Source organism: Synchiropus splendidus, chromosome 8, assembly GCF_027744825.2.
Source record: "Synchiropus splendidus isolate RoL2022-P1 chromosome 8, RoL_Sspl_1.0, whole genome shotgun sequence".
Taxonomy (NCBI): Eukaryota; Metazoa; Chordata; class Actinopteri; order Syngnathiformes; family Callionymidae; genus Synchiropus; species Synchiropus splendidus.
In genome coordinates, this window is record NC_071341.1 from 19,533,172 (window position 1) to 19,554,177 (window position 21,006).

A 21,006-nucleotide genomic window follows, 5' to 3' on the forward strand; every position below is an offset into this window, starting at 1 on the left:
TGGCGTCGGGGGTTCGACTAGGAGCACTGCATCGTTCCAAAGTGAAGGTGTGTGGTCAAGTTAGAGACGCATCAGGTTTAAAAACAACAGGAAGTTGCACATTTGACCGGCTTCTTCCCCGAGTGATGAGTGGGAAGAGGAGCACTGCGTATGGTGATGGTCAACACATCAGCATAGATCTGTAGTGTATAGACAGGATGCGACCGAATCCATGTCATCTCCCTACGTGGGTAGATTGTCAACACCTTCTAATTGTTCATGACGTAAAATGTCATCATATCGTCCACCTCCATCTTTAGACAAATGAGGTGAAACTGGATCATTTCCCGCGGCAGTGCGGCGCAGTAGTGTGTCGCAGCACACCGGTTGAAAAACACGTGATGATTTGTCAGCGTCTGGCTCACTGCCACAGCGAAATAAAAGCCACAAATGTAGTTACAAATATAAATTATATTGAATGAATCGTTCATAAAAATATTAAGGCAATACTTCCTTTTAGGTTGTACTGCGTTTCACTTGAGTGATGGCTAGAAACAAGCATAAAAAAAAATGTGGCGTTGACCGTGGCGCTTCTGCGTTGCACCCCCCGATAATCCTGCGAGGCTTCGCTACTGTATAAAAATATCTTAGCGGAATCCTGCAGATGTTTGCATCGTTCATTACCGAGATCAGTAAATGTGTCGCGGATAAAGCGTAATTGATTCATCGTCCAGCAGAGGTTAAAGTATAATGACTGCAGGATTAAAAGGGAAATCCTTCACATTGTCGGCCGGTGAAAAGGGAATCGACTTTTCACACAGATGAGCACATCTCTCAGAGAGTGAATCTCATTGCTGTCACCAGAATATTGTCTTGAATTGAAACATATTTTTCTCCACTGTGATTTTATCTTCTGCTGCTGGGATTCAAACGGAGAGTGTGATGCACCTTTTCGGTCGCGTAATTGACTGAATTGGTGACGTGTGTGGGTGTTTGCATCCCATGTCAGCTGGAATTATAATCAGCAAAGTGACCCTGCTGGGCTTAAGATAAGTAGCAGACTGATTTGATTGAATAAGCGAATATTAGCTTGCGCCTGATGCGACTCCATCTTCAAACGGCTGTCGCATTCTTTCGCCTGGACATCAAAGCTAGCTATAATAAAGGCATTATGGAATGATGTTGTGAGCCTTATATATTTATCAAAGTTCACTATTTCTGGATGTGTGTAGCCTACATCCCATTATCCTACTCACGACGCCAAGTATTGACAGACTACAACTGTGTACTAAATATATAAGTCTGTGTCTCCAACACCCTCTTAAATCTTTCTGTTTTTATTTCCAGTCGAGAAGATTTTCCCAGGTGGCGGTTGAGTCCTTTAAACACAGCGTCTTTGTGTTTCAATTTCATTCGACAGTAACAATTTTTAAAATGACTGCTCTCCTTCAGTGATCAAGCCGAGGTTCCTTGACGGAGCTCTCTAGTTTCTCATTAAAGATAAATAAACAATATTCAAGATTGTAAGTCCCAGAAAAAGTGGAGAACCATTCAATTATTCACGCCCTGTGTGTCAAGCCGGCAGGTGTTTAATTTAGAGCCCTACAGCAAACTGTCCAGAGACACAGTCTAAAATAGTCCAAAAGCATTTTTTGGTGGGGGGGGGGGGAGATTTAAAAAAAATATTTCTTATGCATGAAGATGAAAATGGCACAGATTTTTACATTATTTTCTACTGTAAATAAACAATTGTAATGCATTATTAAGAAGACAGGAAAGTGAATTTCGGGTTGAGGATTGTAACATAACATTGGTTTACTTTTGGCTGGTTTGGGAAAAGGAGAAGCTAAATATTTAATTTTTTCAAGATCATTAGGGTAAACACTCCTCTTCACACTTCACAGAATATAAACAAGATACTGAATTTTAAATGGGAGTATTCTCTGCGGCTACTGCATTAAATCGTAATCCTGAATTAAGAGTTAATGTGCACAACAACTTAACATGGCCTCTTCAATCATTCAAACGGAAATATTGCTCATTTTTACAAACTATTATCACAATTGTTTGCGCAAATGTAATTAAACAAGTGCGCGCGAGTCGCACCGGAGCAGCTCTCATTTCATTTTTTTAATGTTCGTCATAGGAAAATGACATTCTTTCACTGTTTTTAAGTGACTATTACTGATATTTCTGCCTACAGGGGGGGATTTTTCTCATTTCTATTTTAAGCCTGGGGGTTAGCTTAGTCCTCTAAAGTGATCTGCCACAGTTTTTTTTAAAGAAACCTGCTTCAACCTGATAAGACCAGAAGCCGTGACACCTTTACTGGCAGAGCTCCCACATGAAATATGCTTCATATCATGCAGAAAGGTGAAACCATAAATTGTCTGAGGTATCAAGTCTCCCTCAGACATGTATATTTCCTCGTATAGATTCGACAGTTTAATAGATGGATTTATGAAACCTAGCATAGTGTATGATTTTTTATTAATGACTCGCCAGAAGTAGCTGCTCAACAAGCCTGACCAAGTGGGTTTGTTGAGCAAAGCAGTCGTGGCATTACCAGAGGAGGTGACGTAACAGAAGTCACAATGAGGTCATTCAAAGTGGACTGTTAAATTCCCTGAGGAATAATTGAACCACTGTGTGAGGAGTCCAGTAGGAAAGGCGAGCACAAGGAAGAGATGAAGTGCTTGAAGTGCTCATCCCAGTAGAAATGTGAAGGAGGACATCTGTGGAATCTCACAGTGAATTAAAAAAAAAAAGGAAACAGTAAAGCACCACAAGGCATGAAGACCACGGCCTCAAACGTAGAGGGAGAATGCTCTTCCCGACGCTTGGAAACAAGGACATAAAACACATCCAAAATAAAAAGGGTGCTTGAGTTCTGGCTTTCCAGCATGATGCTCATGTGTCATTACTTGTTTGGTTCTGTGACCTGATTAAATAATTCCCTGGAAAACGTTGCCATCCTAATTGGCAAAAAGATGAGGAAAACACAGACTTCTGGAGGTTTCAGAAAACTCTGTGTTCCAACTGTTGGGTCGATGGAAAAAGAGCTGCCGTGTCATAACACAGTGATTTCATGTCCTTGACACAGGTGCAGTTCGGGTTTTCTAGTGTGTAGTGTATATATATATATATATATATATATATATATATATATATACAGCACATCCCAAAGATTCTCAATGGGTTGCAGGTCCGGAATCTGTGGTGGCCAATCCATGTGTGACAATGATGTCTCATGCTCCCTGAACCAGTCTTTCACAATTTGAGCCCGATGAATCCTGGCGTTGTCATCTTGGAATATGCATGTGCCATCAGGGAAGAAAAAATCCATTGATGGAATAACCTGGTCACTCAGTATATTCCGGTAGTCAGCTGACCTCATTTTTGACCACATAATGTTGCTGAACCTAGACCTGACCAACTGCAGCAACCCCAGATCCAGGATCCAGGTGGCGACATTTTTTTTTGGTCAGGCATGTATTTCATATATATATATTTTTTTTATTATTCAATGTCTGGCACCGCAGCACGTAGCAGCCCGGCGTCGCGTACCACAGTTACGGCAGCACAGTCTCCCAGCATCTCACTCTCACACAGCCATCTACAACTACAGTAGGACCTATGACCCTCGCGTATTTTCTGTCCAATCTGACCAGTTGGTTGAAATCAATCCCGGTAGTAAGTCGGATCTTACATGACTGTGTACTGCAAGAATGGAACTACGTACTGGCCAGTCCAGTAAAGTGCTTCGTAACGTGTCACCAAGAAACACGGAAGGCTGACTTCTGTCACACTGTCTGGGACACAAAAGTCTACTGTACAGTCATGAATCTGTTGCCCATGAGAAGTGAGAATGGAGAGCAAAAGAAAGGCAACACTGGTTTTGCAGCAACCACTGCTCCTTCACATGGTGACAAGCCAGCGATGTGAACGTGCTGCAGAGATTGTGTCTCGTTGTTTTGGTTTTGGTTTCTGGAGAGAGGGTAATCTGGGCCTCTTGTCTTTGGCTGCTGCCCCCTCAACTAAAAACATAGCAGTGACACACGTCAGAGATGAAGCAGATACTGGAAAAGGTTGACCAGAGAGTTGGTCTCTGGTCAGTCTGAGCTCTGTATCTGTATTTCATCATCCAGACCAAATCCACTGTGCTTCTGAGAGGATATTCTCACTGTGGAAGACAGCAGACCCTCATCATATCGTTCAATCCTGATCTTGAAAGTACTTCAAAGAACACCTCCTTCTGGGAAAAAGCTCCTGAGGTAGCAAACCATGGTTCATGCCTTCCACTAAGCCAGTTAGATCTAAGTGTTGGTAAACTGCTGCACCATCATCCCACTCCATGATCTGAAGGAGAAATTCCACCTGCAGCCCATGCTCCATCTTGAAACAGCACTTCTCCCTTCTACGTCAGGTATTTGCTCACTGAGATGCTGTGCGGGGGTTCGACTATCTTGTCTGGTCCTGTCATCCAACACATAACTTATACATGTTTGTGTTTGGAGTCTGAAACGTCCTCAGGTGGCTCGACGGTTTCTGACAATAAACTTGTTTAAATTCTTAATTGGCTCCTACCTGCATCTGCGGCATGAACTCGGAGTCAAAACAAAACAAAATAAATAAATAAAATCCAGGCTAGCAGCCGGCTGAGCTTCCTCAAGTGGGTGGCTGTTTCACAGAGATGGTGACTCACCATTTGCTTTTCGACAAGACACTCACTTAAGGTAGTCTGGGGCGACTCATTGTCAGTCCTATGAAGCGTAACATGTTGACTATTGTCTGTGCCACCACATGACTTAGCTGTTTTTCACGTGTTGGACAGTCCCACGAAGAGCCGCCCTGGAAATGGACGGTTCAATAGGACGGCTTCTTCATCCACATGCAGCAGGGAAGGCTGGCATGAGAGTGTCTTGTACCCGCTGAGGCCATAAACCTCCAGTGCATCCGAGTGTGTTAGAAGTTGCCAAGAAGGAGGTATGGAAATTGCGCTTCAGCTCCAGCTGTTTTTAAAAAACATTTTTCAGTCCGAGGGAGTTGGCTGGCCAAGAGGCGATTTAGTAAGGGGATATATCACTCTGCCATATGAAAGGGATTCGCACCGACTTCAAAGGCGAAACAGTGCATGCGGTAGCCGTCTTTTGAGGTAATTTACGGTGTTTGTAGGTAAGTTGGTGTCGGTTTTGGGAGTCATTTTAGCACTGTGAGTGGCGAGAAGCTCAATGTTCTCTTGAAAGTGAAGTGGGTGTTTGCCTTTGAACTAGTAAAAGTGGAACTCTTCACCACAGAGGTTTATATTCTCTGCAGGAAAGTGGTCTATCTTATACGTCTCACGCCACAGAAACTAGAACTTTCTAACTCAGATTGGGTCTCGCTCTCTGCACCCCGAATCCTCCTGTTTTCCTTGGAAGCAATTTAACATGTGACTCCTTGTCTTCGCGCCCTTGGCTGCTAACCCCGATTCTTATCACCTGATCTCCACTCTCACCTTCCCGCCATCGTCTCCTCCGCCCCACATCACCTTGCCAGCACCAGCTTAAATTGCCATTGTTTAGCCCGTGCACCCCTGGCTTTGACCTTGACTCCATTTGCCCAAACCTAACTCCAACTTCAGGAGCATGTATTGTTGAGCTCATAGAACATTTCACAATGAGAAAAATAAAGGGGTGACATCTTGTGACTTCCTGGCACGCTCACCGGCACGTGCCGTCTTCATTCTAATGCGATTGTCTTTAAGAACACTGGCCATGTTTTGCTGTTGTCTTGTGAGTGACTGTTGTCCCTCCTTGTCTTCTTCTTTGCTAAAGCCAGCTTGGGCTGCTAATGAGATTAGAGCGTGGAGAGGCGGCTTATCGACCTGGCGTAAGAAACCGTGATCATTAGTGGGGAAAGGGGTCTCGGGGCACCGAGTGGGTGTGAGGTAGGAGAAGGTCAAAGTGCACCCGACATGGCTCAGTTGGGCTCCAAACGTGTCGCAGGACGAGTGTTTTCCTCCAGATAGTCAGCGGAGGTGTGAGGACAAACACAAGGTCTACATGACTGTCTTTTTCTCTCCATCCATAACCGCCTCCTCAGCCACAAACACACAATTCACCTCCGTCTTTGCCTTCATCCGTCCCTTCCAATCAATGCTGCATTGACGTTGGCAGAATTAAAAGCTTAACCCCTTTGTCACCACCTGCCTGAAGAGATCTTATCTGGAGCCTGAGACTCAGGAAAGTTAGCATGCATTGTCTGGTGTGAGTGGCACAGATAGGTGGGTAGTATGTGGCCCCATAACCAGCTCTGGAAAATGAATTTCCCGTCATGTTCTGCAGAAGGTTTTCTAGGGTGAAGCTCCTCCCCCAACCAACAGAGGCTGGAGATGTGGTGCCGTAATGAAGATGCACTCGGGTTCTCACACTGGCAAATGCGTTGTTAGGAACCAATCACAAACAATTTAGTGTCATTTTGCGGCTGTTTTTCTCTCTAGCTTCTCTGTTGACAGCGGCGGCTTAAATGATACGTGTCTTGTTAAGGCTGTCAGGACGAGGGCTTTTCAGGGGTTTGCGTCCGAGGTCAGGAGGGATGCCGTTGCTGGTTACCTCCGGCTGCCAGATATCGCCGTGTTAGTCGGTGCGTTTACGAGTCTGATTGTATTACACGTGTCTACAGGAGACAAAACCACCCACCGGGACTCTGAGCAGCTGTGCGGCCCATGAAGAAAAATCAATAATGTATAGAACACGACAGCCTGAATTGAAAAAGGTAAAGGCGAGGTACAAGACAGAAACAGATTATTGTCAGATGTTGAAGCGGCTGGTCAAAGTTGATTGTGTTACAAACCCAGAACTCATTTGACATCCAAAGAAAATACGTTTTTTTTTTCCTTCTCGGTACTTTGTGCTTTTGCACCACTCTTGCTGTTGTTTTCTCTCGCTGCTGCTTTTCTTCTTTTCACACACAGATTAATCCCCGCGCAGTTTAAGCGACTCCCAAATCTTTTGCCTTGAATTTGGAACGTGAACCTTTGGCCTCCGATGCTTGTATTGCTCAATATTCAAAGGGCAAAAAAAAAAAAAAAAAAGCCAGATCACTGAAGACAACAAATCAGATCCCGCAAAAATGAAAGCCAAACGCTGCCACCTTCTATTTCCAGCTTTGCAGATTAAAAGCCAATTGCCAAGTTTGTTTACCGTCAAAGTGCTGGACTTATTGTCAACATATTGAGCACTGAAAGGTGACGGAGCTCAGGGGGATTACAAATGCAGGAGAATAAATCTGCCTGCTACGTCTCCGACCATTACGCCCCGACACTGCAGTGTCGATCTCAGGGGAGCAACTGTTCTCCATCTAATCCCGACACTGAAGTGAACACTTTTTACAAAAGCGCAGCTTATAATGCATTCAGGAGCGCACCCCCGAGAGGCCTTAAAAGCTTCCTCTGCCTAATCTATCATGTCAGGGTGTAGGAGATGTCAAACGCCTCCTCACTTTGAATTAGCCCATGGTAGTGCCCATCCACTCACCTCCCAAATTACAGCGCTTCGTTCTTCTTGTTGCCTCTTTTGTGACGAGGCTCCGCTGTTGTTGTTGTTCACCACACTTCGTACTTTGTCAGTGGAAAATTACGAATGGATTGAGACTTTTGGACCTCATGGGACACTGTATTGATCTACTTAGTGGTTATTCTCAAACTGGGCCACGGAGTGTTTGTGTTAGTAGCTAAACAGGAGCTCTGGCGTTTCATGCAGGAATTCAGCGACGATGTTGAGGCAGCCATGTCCAAAGCAAGTCAAATATTGTTCGTAATGTCGGCTGATGTCTAAGGAGACGTTGCTGTGAAATAGCTATTAGGCCTGTACGATAAATTGTGAAAATGCGATTTCGATTCACCCTTGTGTCGGATTTAAGTTTCCATTAAATTTGATTCGCATTTAATTTACAAACCGACTGGATCACAAATGCTATTTTCCTTTGTGAGTTTTACACTCCCAAGCGGCGCTGCAAGCTACTACTTTCTGAGTTCCCACGAAGCTCATGGCTTCAGCATGAACGCAGTAGTGATTGGATAGCTCAGCGACAGGATAGAAACTGTACAGTCTCAAAACAAACTTGTTCCGAAACTTGTCACTTGTCGCGTAACACCACAAATCTTTATCAGCACCTCAAACGCACTCTGTTTGGTGCTGCAACTTTGTTTTGTCATGGTTTACGTGTGCAATAAACTTCATATTTCATGAGGAGAAAAAAATCGTAGCAGAGAATCCTGATGTCAATTCTTAGCTACAAAATCGTGATTCATATTTTCTCCCAAATCGTGTTGGACTAATAGCTATCAAGTGATTTCTCAGGAAAATATATGAATAAATGCAGTTTCATATATTCCATAAAAATATGAAATCCAATCAGAACTAGAGCTGCAACTGATGACTATTTTGTTAGTTACGTTTATCTCACTTGTAAAGTCGACTAGTAAAATATGACGTGTACAGAATGAAAAACATGCTGTTTCGTCTGCAGTGCGGTAAATAGTTATGTTTTATGTATTTTATTGATGTTTTTTGAACGTTGTATGTAATCCACTTGTATGTAATCCAGTTTGAATACTCAAGAAAGACGACATTGGTGTTTTTTTTTTAATTGTTTTTGGATTTTCAGAAGCACCAATGTAGTCTTTCCATATATATATATATATATATATATATATATATATATATACAGTGATGGAACGTTCACAGGGCATCACTGCCAGAGATTGCAGCCTCACTTGATTCTTTTCAACTGTGAGACAGAAAATGCGGTGTCACTTTATCAGGTCGTACGTGTGTTGTCTAAATGCTGGAGTACCATGTTTATTCTCCTTAAAGGAAGAATGCTGAATGGCTGAGAATGTCAACAGGAATAAGCGGCGCGAGCGTGATTCAGGCCGATCTTCCCTGCATGCTGATTTTAGCGACTGTCCTTCAACCGCGGATCACGTTGGAGCCCTCATGTCTGCAAACATCCTTCAAGAAGTCAGTGAATGTGAACCTGCTGCGGGGCTGCGCTCCTGCCACTGACCCTGCACCTCCGCGCCACGGCAAAATCCCCCTACAGGGATCAATAAAATGTCACATTAGCTCAGTAATGCACAGCAGGAGAGTAAAGCACTCGCGGAATTACCTGAACAAATCACCGCTCTACATGAATCATGCGCGCGGGCCCAACATACGAGCGCAGCTCGCCACACTCGGCGCTAAATGTCACACGTGCTGCTGCATGCAACTGTGGAGTGGACTGTTCCTGGAGCCGCGGTATGATTCACTGTGATGGACTAATGACACACTAGGTTTGCTTAAATGTCAGTAGATCATTATGAAAACCATTTGGAAATATTTCATCTGAATCCTGTCAGCGTTCAAGCAGAACACAAGAGTTGAAATTGTCGTCTGCACAAGCCTTGTTTTCCTGGTGGCTCTTCGTGACGGAGCTCATTTCTGGGAGCAGAGCGCATTGTGCTGATCTATAAACCAGTTAACCAGCACAGCTACGTGAGAACAGAGTCTGGTCTCATTCCTGGGCTGAATTATATATACCACTTGGTGCTTGACTAGATCCAACAGGAAACACCACCTCAGGTACGAAGACGCCACCCAGAAATAACGCGAATTGACAAGCAAATGTCAGCGGGCTGGTTTCAAAGGTAGTTCAACAAATTCCCTTTGCATTTTTGATGTCGCAAGCTCCTCCATTAATCTGCCACCACTTTGCATTGTGAGCAGAGTGTGGTGAGCCCTGATCTCTGCCAGAGGACGTGGAGTCAGAGGAGGATCAGAGGCGGGGCGGGGTGAAAGAGAGTGCTCCGGAGCGGGACATTGTCCGGATCATGCAGGATGGTGAGAGCAGCTAATATATAGTTGGGCATCTCACCACTTTAGAGATAAGTTTCCTACTAAAATCAATGTAAACAGCAGCTTTTGGTGGTCACCATTAATAGCAGCAGTTGTACCTGAGCTCTGTCAAAGGTCAGTCAGCACCTCAGCTTCATATATATTTGAGCACATCGGTCGTATTTCCACACACAAAATAAGTGACCCCGCTGTGTTGTAAAGAGCAGAGCATTCTTGAGCGCAGGTGGGGAACACCATTACCTGCAGTTCCCTCCGATTCCCTTCAGCCCTTAGCTGCTTTCACCTTCCTCCCGACTCCTTGTGTAGGTGGACACCACGGCCCTCTGGGGTCGTCTGTGGGTGCAGAGCACAGGAGAGGTGAGGGCCAAGCGCTGCACACCTGAGATTCAAGCCTCCTCCAGTTTTCTACAGTTAAATCTCCTACCTTTTTTTCCTGCGCAGACACTTCATATATCTACCAGACATTTCTGCCTTTACTCACGCCGCTGTCTATACTGTATTCATGAACGACAGCCAAGGCTTCCTGCATACATTAAACTAAATACTATAATTAGCTCCATTAGATGTCTTGTTCCCCGGATGATTTTAATTATTAATTTTCTAATTTCTGTCATGGAGTTAACAGGAGGAGCTTTAATGTAAAGCTGTCTGTAACCAATTATATATATATATATATATATATATATATATATATATATATATATATATATATATATATATATACATATATATATATAAAAAAAAATTAAACTATATATACACACACATATATATATATTTTTTTTTTTCAATTGGTTTTGAAGTCTTTATTGAGTATTCAGTATTCAAACTGGATTGCATACAATAAAAACATCAATAAAATATATAAATAAAAAAACTAATAAATTAGCGGTATAATATCTATCTATCTATATCTATCTATCTATCTATCTATCTATCTATCTATCTATCTATCTATCTATATATATATATATATGTGTATATATATATATATATATATATATATATATATATATATATACACATATAGGTTTATTGTAAAGCTGTGTCAAGTACTGTGTTTTCCACCTCAGATTTGACACGGAATAAAACATTTAAAATCGATTTATGTTCCTGGAAAAAACAGAATAATGATATTAGATTTCTTTGTGGAACTGAAGATTGAATTGTGGCAGAGTGACCATGGTAAATCTGGGTTGCCATCATCATCATCATCACTTTTGCTTTGAGGTTTCATGTTTTGACTGAATGAATCGGTTCTTAATTCACAAACAATGCCATTGATATCTACAACTGCAGCTGTTGAAAGTCCAAACCATCTCATTCGCTTTGAGGTCTTTTATGAGGTGTTTGTTTCTCTTTGTTGGTTTTTCTTCACATCTACCCAACAAGGGCTGACAACACAACAGGGATCTGACCAGAAATGTGTCACGCCATGTGCCAAACTAGATGCTACACACTGCTGCCATAATGAACTTGTGACACATTCGGAGTATTTGATGTTGTGTAGACAGATTATCACCTAATTCCTCTTTGGTTTGGGCTCATTGGAAATCTGAAATCAGATCACTCATATTTTTAATTGCTGTCAAGCTGCATTAAGCCCCATGCGACCCACATGTCGATCTTTGTTTGACTGTTGAGAGACGGTCCTATCAGCCGCCAGCCCGCCGCGCCACGTGACTCATGACAGATCTGCCAGATAAAACAGCTAACTACTGCTGCCACACTGGCGGTTTATAAATATCCTCTTCAAAGGCTGTGCACGAGGGTGGCTGGGTGGTTATGGCGCTGTGGTGTAACATTGCAGGCTCATTGGAGCTTTTATAGTTGGCTTTTCATTCGCTGCCACTGGGAGCAGAGCGGGTGAAGGGGTCAGGAGGGGGAAGAATGGGACCTGTGACGGACAGCTGGCTCCACAACCCGGACAACCGCTGCAGTCCGACCGCGTCGCTCTCGCACTGTAAAAAGCGCTGAAGTGTGCTGCGAATGCATTTATACTGACACACTCACTGATGTAAATCTTTTCCCAAACTCCCCAACTTGCGCACTCCACCAAAGTTGTCCTACAATAGGAGTCTTTGTCTTCCCACGTAAACACCTATATCCCCTGTGTGTGGTATTTGCATGTGATCAAAGCGTCAGCCCACTTTCCCCAGAACCCCCACCCCACCTCCCTCACTGCCTCTCTTTCTCTAGATAACTACATCTCCATTTCTCATCCTTGTCTTTCATATTCCGCTCAGCGATGCCATTAAATGTGTTGGATGTCTTCGCCGCGAAAAAGGGACACGCAAGGGACGCCATGTAAAACCTCCCCGCCCATACATGCATCATCATACATGTGAATAAATGTTGCCTCACCGATGGAGGACGGGCTGCGTGTCAGGGCTGAGAAGGTCAATGAAGTAGAGCGGCCTTGTTTGGCAACAAGAAGGGCTCGATCCTACCGTGTTTTTTTTCTTGAAGCCTGGTCACTGACATGGATGCTGCTCTAAAAATGCTACGTCAACAATGATAATGATACAGGGTGGTTTCTCCTGAGGTTTGTAAAGGAAGAGGAGAAGGACTTTTTTCTCAGATAGTTGAGAACCTTGTCCCAAAAACTGTGGTGACAAATGGTGTCAGAAGTGGGATGGCAACATGAGTTATATGTTTCAAGAAGAGAAGGCTCATTAAGTGTCTTTTATTGTAACGTGAAATGCAGTTGTATTAGCTACGAATGAAGCACAAAGATTTGCTTCCAAGTTGGGAGGAGAGATGCTCAGCGTCTGTCGGCAGGTTTGCCCCGTGGAAGATAGGGTTCCAGACCAGGTGGGGATCAGTGTTGTGTCTATCCTTGCTGATAATCTCCACAGAAATGATTGTACATATTTGGGCTGTTTTGTGATACGATACGGATCCCGAAACAGGAGTGGTGATACGATATACATTCCAATATATTGCGATACTGTTGGTTCAGCAATATATTGTAATATTGGTAAACAAGAGCCATTGTTTTAAGGGGGAAATCAGATAATGCGGTACAATATTACATGAATGAAAACAAGTTTATTGTTATGTACTGTTATGTCCAGTTTGACTTTCATCTCGCAACAACAGAGGAATGTATCGCTCCCTCCATCAACAAAATAACTCCATTGTACTGAAAGAAAATATGAATAGTATGAAGCATGCCACAAATACTGCAGCATATCCAAGTATGTATGCATAAAGTATCGATATTGAAGGCCAACTTGAAATATCAAGACAATATCACACTATCATAAGTATCGCGGTATTTCTGCAAAAATATTGATATAGTATCACTCAATCGACATTTTCTTAGCCCCCTGAGCACATATTTAGATATAAGGTTTGTCTTGTGGGCGATATTTTCCATGTGGCTGCCGCACGAATGATGGAACCAGTTGTCTTTTGCTCTGGTTTTCACGCTGCACCTTTTTTTAGACGAGACATAATGCTCACCTCAAGTCTTGAACTTTTTGTGGGATGTGTTGATATGTACAGTACTTTGTATGCCGGGTATTCAGAAAGGGTTGTTCCATTGCAGCCGTTGTGAAAGTGTATCATGGCAGAAACAAAGACCAATTGGGGGCTAAATAGATAAAACTGTCTCCTCCACAGACTTGGTTTTACAAGACACCAGGAGGAAGCCAGTGCCAGATGGGTGCAGCTGGAATTTACAATGTAGTGGTGGAGAGCCATCATTTCAAATGCAGCTTCCCGGCGCTGTGCCTGTCTAGCGCAGCAACCTTGCGGCTGAGTGTAGCAGAAAGTCCCAGGCTCACCCGGGGCTTCGGTTTAAACTGGGGACCACTGTTCTGCGCGATCTGTCCCTGTTTGTGAGTCCAAACTTTGCTGTCAGAACGGTGTGTGTGTGTGTGTGCGAGGATAACCAATTTGGACACAATGAAATGTTAAGATGGATTAAAGCTACGGCGATGAGATATCACTCCCAAAATGGTTTTAAATAGCTGCAGAGATTATACTAATGTAATCCAATTTAAAGGAGCCCTCTCCAAATATTTATTATTCAGGCACCATCTGCCTGCAGCCTGTAGGGCCGGTCCAGTCGCCATCTCCACGGCTGTGTTTTGTTGTCCTATATACCTCTCCACCCTGTCTGTGCCCCATCCTTCAGTTGAGTTCCACGCCGCCACTCGGGCCGCTCATTCTTACGCCGTGTCTCGGATTATTGGCGCAGTAATGGAGAACTATAGCCTAAATAATGTATGACGTTCTTGGCTGATTTGTATTGTTTCAGTGACACAGATTCACATTGAGATGAATTGGACCGACATAGTTTGTGTCGATGACGAATAAAGTTTCATGCTTTGGTTTTGTCGTTGTGTTGACTGCAGCTTTGTTATTATTTTATATTTTTATCTTAGATATCAGGAGGAATCCAAAATAATGACGGCTCAACACAATTGACAAAATGAGGGACAAAACCAAAGTTCAGTATCGCACTTTGAGAGTCTATCAACATAAGTTCAACTCAGAGGACAAGGGCCAAAGTCCACTTGGACAGTGAGCGTGATGGAGAGTCTCCATACATGAGGCGGTAGATGGAACGTGATAACAGGTGAGGTTCCAGAAATCCAGAAATGACAAGATTATGGCATGAGTAATACACGGTAAACGCCTCTAATCTGGCTTTTATCTGTGAACCTTTAAGACGGCAGACGCACCCTGATGTATAGCTGATTAAACGGAGGGGGAGAGGTGTAAACTCAGCTCAAGCTCCAGCTCCACGCAGGGACTCACATGAAAGAACGGCACGGGCAGAAGCAGAGATTACTGCTGGAGATAGAGTGCGGCTGGTTAAAGAGGATCAGTTTATCTTCACGCAGACCTACGCGGCTCCCTGTGGGCTTGTGAAAGATCAACTTTTTATCCACGTCTCCATCGCCCCCCCAACACATGCAGCCAAATGAGGTTATGTTGCGCAAAAATGTATTTTTAGAACGGAATAAAAATATAGATGTAGTTGCGTGATTTTTGGAAGCCTTGCTCTGTCTGGTTTTTATTCTAATTTTTCACCCACAAGTTTTTTTTTGGGGGGGGGGGGGGGGGTGAGGGGCGGGGAGAATGTAATAGTCTTGTTTAAAAAAAAAAAAAAAAAAAAAAAAAGAGTCTTACCTGATGATGGGTCATTCAGTCTTGTGTGCGTCTACTGCCTCCTGTAGGTGACTTGCGATAGTGCAGGGCTTTTTTTTTTTAAACACACTTTCCTTTGATTCATCTGCTCAGGTCTTAAAATGCTGATACAGACGCGGTGCCAGACTTCCATTTCCAGAATGCCCTGAGGAAAACAAACAAAATAAAGTTGTTTTTTTTTTTTTTTTCTGAGGGATAAAATCCAATTTTATTACACAAAGCGTGGCAGGGCTGAACGGTAGCCGTTGGCCAAACAGAATGAGGACACAGTTTACTGAGGCTACTTAGCATCATATCGGTATCGCATCCACTGGCAGGTTCCTTTTCCCCCGCGACCGCGCCGGATTAAGGTTGACTTAAAACCCACCGCTTCATCTTCTCCATCAATCCACGTCCCATTCACACACCACAGATGGAGATGGCCACAGCTTAGAGAAGATTTTCCTTCTCCTAATAAACAATTCGATGACACAGTTATGAGGATAAACCTGCTGGAGACGTTCATCCGACTTCATTGTCAAACATCCTTGTATGGTTGAGAATGACGGGGCCACATCAATCATGGACGTGCGCCCTCTAAAGCTCATTCACAGCGTGGTCTCAGAAGATCTGATCCTCGCCTGATTCAGTCCGTGGTGGACGCTCTACGTTAATCAAAAGCAAATGTTTTGGCCGCACTTGCGGGGGGGGGGGCTTTAGAGATCGGCGATATCGGCCTTGTAGACTCAATCCGGGCTTCGTTCCAAAAACTCCAATCTTGTTACGTAATTGTTGCAGGACATCGGCGGCGGACCTGCGGAGACAATAGCTGTCGGAGATGAAATCAAAGCCCTAATGAGATTTGCGCAGGGAAATCTGTGTTGCAGGGCGTTCAATTCTCCCGGACTCAGACGCGTTATTGGAGTCGGGGGTGATCTGACGGTGGCGGGAGTTAAGACGAGGATATTAATCTCACACAAAGACATGGTTTGTGATGAAGATTTCGGCGGATTCCTCCCGGCGTGTGGCGGACCACCAACTCTGGCGTTCGCTTCAATAATGCGCTGGGGTTTGAGAAAAGCGCGGTTCAATGTGAGCCAAAGCGCTGTTTGACGTCTCTCACAGGTCGTCGCACGTTTAATTCGCGCTAAACTAATCTGCTAATCGGCATATAGGCTATCCGGACGCAGCGGCTGCAGACAGCAACCGACCATGTGTTGCATCATATCATGTCCAGCTGAGCACTTTTGCTCACGTGAGGTGAGAGGATTGAGCCTGGGATTGTTTAGGGATTAAGCATCGGGATTTAGCAGCGACAGAAATGAAGGAGCAGGAGTCTGGCAGAGGCAGGGTCACCACGTCCCTCAGCAATAAGAAGTTACTTCAGTGAAGTCGGGAAAAACAAGCTCGGGCTTCCTCTAAGCTTCGGGCTTCCCTCGCTCCATCTTTCCACCAATGATAGCGCCATGCATCATGTGCCACCACCGCCGGCGGTGGGATCTGCGGCAGCGGCTAACTCACAGTCTGGGAGAGAAGGAAGGCGTGTCTGGCTGAACAGATGTGGAGGTCTCAGCTACCGCTTTAAAACCTCCCTCTCCACCTAAACCGCTGCATTTTCTCGCATGAGCAAAACGGGGCTTTTCCTCCCGACAGGGGAATTAGTGCCGCTCTTTTCTCCGCGCGCCGTAGTTTTTGGGAAAAGTCGTTCAAACTGGAGGCTCTATTAGACAACGACTGCTGGGATCACTTGATCCAGCTGCAGCTGTCGGGTTCAGGTGACTGGGCACCCTGTAAGTTCTTTTTCATGTCTACATTTTGACAGCAATTTCATCTTTTACAATAGCTGTCAATCTCGCCGACTGTGTGTGCATTTTCTTAGTGTCTCTACCAAAAATGTTGTGTATTTGTCGTCAGTTTCAGAGGAGTGATCGTGTCTGTAATAAACTGCAATTTAATTCAAACAACACCGGATTTAGTTTCATATTTTAAATGAAATTGCACTGCATTTTGGCGACTTATTCGCTCTTTTAAATCCAGTAAAGTGCGTGGCACACATGCTGCAAGACGCCCGAAAGAAATCAGTTGATGCTTGAGATTATGTCTTCACTGGATCAAGAAGTCAAACGGAGCAGATTAGCTGATATCACAACAGATGGCACATATTACTTTTTATTTTTGTTTTTTTATCCTTATGACTGTGCATTGCTGTGTCCTTTGATGTATGGACTGGGTGAGTTTCGGATCGTTTCACTGTGAAATATGATGTTTGACAACTGTTTACTACGTAAGACTGAAGAGACATTTTCGTATTCAACATCATTTTGAGGCCAACTCCATTTGATCCCTAGAGGATTCGTGATGTTTCAACTTGACTTCAGTTGATGTTCCATTTGTTCTCCTCTTGCAGGTGACACCCAGAAGGTGGAGATCCCCAGAACAGAGATGGAGGTGGTGAAGGGTCAGATGGTGGTGCTGCAAGCCTGGTACAGCCCCCTCTCAGACATCTCCAAAAACTCAGTCATCTGGCACTTCACCGGAAACGATTCCAAGCAGGTGAGACGATCAGACCCTGAGCGGTATAGGCGACCTCCAGCTGACCTTCACCAGATCTACTTTACAGGGATTACCAGTGATTGTTTTCCAGTCATTGCCAGTGATGCAGAGAAGATCCAGAGCAATAGCGCGATGAGAAATATAGCATTTATGCTATGTTGCGTAGCGGTGGGATTGGATTAAGTTGTAAGAAAATAAAATGGATGATAGACATAGTAATAAACTGGTGGATGGAGGGATGGACGAATAAATGAATGGACATAAAAACGGATAGATTTATAAGATGGATAAATATTCAACTGGAAAATATGAAAGAAAGATTTTTTGCAACAAAGAATGAATTGAAAAAAAGGGTTGGTGGTGGTGTGACTGAATTGGGTGGATGACAGATGGGTGATCTAGATGGGTCAGGTTGCTTTATCTCGTGGGCTAGAATCATTTGGAATAAAAGCAATATAATTCATGCTTTCGGAAATGTGGAAAAAATAGTTTTTCTGATTGATAAAATCCCATTTTCACAGCCAAGAATTAGCTCGTCTTTCATCCGCCGTTTGCATGTCTGAGACTGAAGACTGAGCTAAACTGGAAAGACTTGAGATGTCACTTTCACTTGCCTCTAAAATATATTACCCTCACCAAGTGTGACCTTCCACAAAGAGCATGAATGCATGTATTAGCAAGCACTTTCCTCCCTCACTTTCAGGCGTTGAGATGTGACAATGGAAGAGGAATATGGCCAGTGAAGAAGAAAAAAGAAGGCAGAATTCTGAGAATTCGCACTGTAATCTCAGAATTCTGACTTTAAAGTGAGAATTCAGACTTTGATCTCAGAATTAGATTTTGAAGTGAGAGTTCTGAGATTAAAGTCTCACTTTAAAGTCAGAATTCTCACATAAAAGTCCAAATTCTGAGATTAAAGTGCACTTTAAACTCTGAATTCTGAGATTAAACTCAGAATTCTGCCATTTTATTTGTCTTCACTGACCCTAATCCTCTTCCACAGTACGAGTGTGTCAAGTTTATTGTTATTGGCCACTCTAACACTGTCTTATAAGATACTATATGATCTCAAATGAAGCACGTCCAGTCTCCTGCCAGCACATTACCAACACTACACTTGTGTACTTGCTGTCCAAGAACCTACTCGATTCACTTCACATGACCTCAGAGCGGCGTATGCACGCAGAGATTTATTCATGTCGCACGACACTGTCATATGCTATGGACCATCTAGGGATCTGCAAGGAGAGAAGAGATGATTTATGGAGATTAAGATTAGCGCCAACAACATGGCACCGTCTAATTTACAGCGGGATGGAAGGCGGTGGTGACAAACACCTCTTATGAAACACCCTCCGTGGCTAAAACATGAGACGTGAGGGTGTTAGGGTTGTTGCATGATGAATATAAGATACACACTTTCAGTTCCTGAGGCCTGTGAGATTATAAATCAGCCTAAAAACAATCGTTGCCATCTGCACACACATTAGGATTAACCTTCGCACGCTGCATATCATGGGGATGGGATGATGAGGCTTCATGAAACGGGGTCCTCATTGTATGAGCCATTGTTAGATCAACCGTTTCTATGAAACCTCACATTGTTTTTAAAATGAGAGCGCCACCTAGTGAGCTCAGACAATGAGGACAGTGTTTCACGAAGCCTCTTCAGCACACCACTGGTATATACAGTAATATTCAATGGCGTAATGGTAAAGCAAGATAAACACACAAGCTCCGGAGCAAAGATGACACTGTGCTACAAGTGATAACTAACCTTTGTGTGTGCTCAGGTGATAAACTTCAGCTCCGGGGAGGTGGGTCACGGTCAGAATGAGTTCACCAAGAGAGTGGGCTTCAGTGTCGCCATGCCCTCCACCAACCTCTCCATTTACATCAACAACACTCAGGAGTCGGACACTGGCAACTACGTGTGTCATGTGATCATCCCGGGAGGAACAGGGATCTCGGGACAGATGCACCTCAACGTCAAAGGTGAGGAGGTTTAGACTGCAATTTCTTCTTCAGCCAATCAGGAAACAAGACAGAGAAACAAGGAAGCGGATGGAAAAGTTTTGACCGAAGTGGTGACGATATAAACGCTAGTTTTTAATAATGAGAAGTAAATCTCCCTCCGATCTGCACCCGTCCTCACGTGTTCTGTCTCTTCATATGACCGGCCATGATGCGCGACTTGAGTTCCAGTTCCGGACTTTTTGGTTTATTTGTGGATTTTTCTGTGAAAAACACGCTTAAAATTGCCATACCATTGTCAACCTCTATGATGTGTTATGCGCTTGTTTCCACTTTGTTTTAATACCTTTGAGCACGTTGGCGTTCATCTTTAAAAAGTGACCATTTCTCTGGAGGTGTCATGGCGGTGCGCCACGCTTGTTAGCATGTAGCGCAAATCCTGCAAAATAGTAACTAAATTAAAAGTAAATTAAAAGTTAAATGGCTACAATTCCGCAATAGTATATCAGACTGTGGTTCGGGTTATATTCAAAATTTAAACTGCTAATTTGCATCTGCGATTCCAAAAACACATTTAAAGATGTGTTTTTACGTTTAACAATTCTTTTTCGCGATGAGATGTCAAGCATTTATGATGAATAGCTGGGATTATTTTGCTCTGCTGTGACAAGCTGCTGCCCTTTTACTCACATTCACAGGTCATCATGGGTTTATTTATGAAATCAAGCAAAACCAAATCTTAACTTATTTTAATGGACACTGGATTAGAAGCGTGTTATGAGAAAAAGACTTTTCTGGAGGGACGACGCGCCGACCCCGACTGATCCCTCCGCAATGTCATTATGTCATGCACCCGTGGCAGATGTCAGCCGAGTCACTGAGGTCAAAATATTACCAAGAACCTGACAAATCCTGCAGATTAAAACCTAACCACCAGTGTTATTTTAACTTGAGTCAAAGTGATTGTGTTGTCCTTTCTCCAGTTCCGCCTTCGCCGCCCGTCTGCGGCATGACTGGGAACCCGGTGGTGAATGGCAATGTCACGCTGAGCTGCAAGTCCAGCCATGGGAAGCCAGTTCCTCATTACAAGTGGACCAAAGCTGCACCGATGTCGGAGGTTTTCTTCTCACCCATGCAGAGTGAGTTTGGTGAACAAAAACAGGAGTGCTTGTCATGTTGAAATTCAAGAGGCTCTTATCTGCCAGCTCTCTTGGGTGGAACACTTTCCCCAGGACAACCAAGTGTGTCCCAAAGTTTAGTGGCGATGTGACTACACAAGAAACACTCCCACTTTAGTTCGGCTTAAACGTGTATGAACACGGGGCTGATGTGTAGATGAGGTTCCATGACACAGTATTGAAGGGTTGTTGAGGTTTCATGAAACACTGCCCTCATTTTCAAAGGCCACCGGACGGCAACATCTACCCACTGAGCATTTTTTGGTTAGAAAAATGTCTTATAGACGTCTGACAGACCT

The 21,006-nt window shown here is 43.8% G+C and overlaps 1 protein-coding gene across 2 annotated transcripts in view; it reads left to right on the forward strand.

Annotated features, from left to right (window-relative positions):
• Positions 1-21,006, forward strand: part of esamb (endothelial cell adhesion molecule b) — a 48,951-nt gene that overhangs the window by 18,094 nt on the left and 9,851 nt on the right. For both annotated transcript variants that reach the window (XM_053873174.1, XM_053873175.1), the window contains exons 2-4: positions 17,410-17,555; positions 19,349-19,550; positions 20,513-20,668. In XM_053873174.1, coding sequence (XP_053729149.1) covers positions 17,410-17,555; positions 19,349-19,550; positions 20,513-20,668 — 504 coding nt within the window. The remainder of the gene's footprint in view (positions 1-17,409; positions 17,556-19,348; positions 19,551-20,512; positions 20,669-21,006) is intronic.